Genomic DNA, 1058 nt, shown 5'->3' with positions numbered 1-1058 from the left:
AGAGCGGGGATAGAGCGGGGACAGAGCGGGGACAGAGCGGGGACAGAGCGGGGACAGCGCGGGGATAGAGCGGGGATAGAGCGGGGATAGAGGGGGGACAGAGCGGGGACAGAGCAGGGACAGAGCAGGGACAGAGCAGGGACAGAGCGGGGATAGAGCGGGGATAGAGCGGGGACAGAGCAGGGACAGAGCAGGGACAGAGCGGGGACAGAGCGGGGACAGAGCGGGGACAGAGCGGGGACAGAGCAGGGACAGAGCAGGGACAGAGCAGGGACAGAGCAGGGACAGAGCGGGGATAGAGCGGGGATAGAGCGGGGACAGAGCAGGGACAGAGCAGGGACAGAGCGGGGACAGAGCGGGAGGGACAGAGCAGGGACAGAGCAGGGACAGTGTGGGGACAGGATGGGGACACTGAAGGGACAGCATGGGGGACAGAGCGGGGACAGAATGGGGATGGCATGGGGACAGGATGGGGACACTGAAGGGACAGCATGGGGGACAGAATGGGGATGGCGTGGGGACAGGACAAGGACACCGTGGAGACAGCATGGAGACAGCGTGGGACACTGCAGGGACGTGGCAGGGACAGATGGGGGACACTGCAGGGACACCTTGGGGACACGGCCTTGGCTGGGATGTGTGTGGGGACGTGCGGGGGTGACATGGGGACACGTGAGGGAACCGTGGGAACAGGGGGATTTGGGGACAGCGTGTGGGGACATGTGGGGCACACAGGGAGGGGTGCACAGGGACGGTCCCGTGACCTGCTGTCCCCCCGTGTCCCCCCGTGTCCCCAGATCAACATGCTGATGCAGTACAAGGGAGGGGCTGAGGATGAGGAGTGTCCTGTGCCTGGGGACATCCGGGACGAGCTGCTGGACTTCCACAACGACCTGCTGGCCCACTGCGGTGAGGGGGGGACAGGGACACCCCCCTGGCCTTGGGGACACCTCCCTGGGGGGTGGGGACACCCCCCTGGCCTTGGGGACACCCCCTGGCCTTGGGGACACCTCCCTGGGGGGTGGGGACACCCCCCTGGCATAAGGGCCCCCCCCTGG

The 1058-nt window shown here is 67.0% G+C and overlaps 1 protein-coding gene across 1 annotated transcript in view; it reads left to right on the top strand.

Moving 5' to 3' along the window:
* The window catches only part of LOC121340734 (ryanodine receptor 1-like), a 26530-nt gene that overhangs the window by 5067 nt on the left and 20405 nt on the right, over window positions 1-1058 (top strand). Inside the window, exon 6 of the mRNA XM_041413669.1 lies at window positions 798-909. Within this exon, the coding sequence (XP_041269603.1) occupies window positions 798-909 (112 nt within the window). The remainder of the gene's footprint in view (window positions 1-797; window positions 910-1058) is intronic.

Source organism: Onychostruthus taczanowskii, unplaced genomic scaffold (genome assembly GCF_017590055.1).
Source record: "Onychostruthus taczanowskii isolate IOZ18803 unplaced genomic scaffold, ASM1759005v1 scaffold428, whole genome shotgun sequence".
NCBI classification, from domain to species: Eukaryota; Metazoa; Chordata; class Aves; order Passeriformes; family Passeridae; genus Onychostruthus; species Onychostruthus taczanowskii.
The sequence above is the reverse complement of the archived record's forward strand: the minus strand, read 5'-3'. Positions and strand labels throughout refer to the sequence as shown.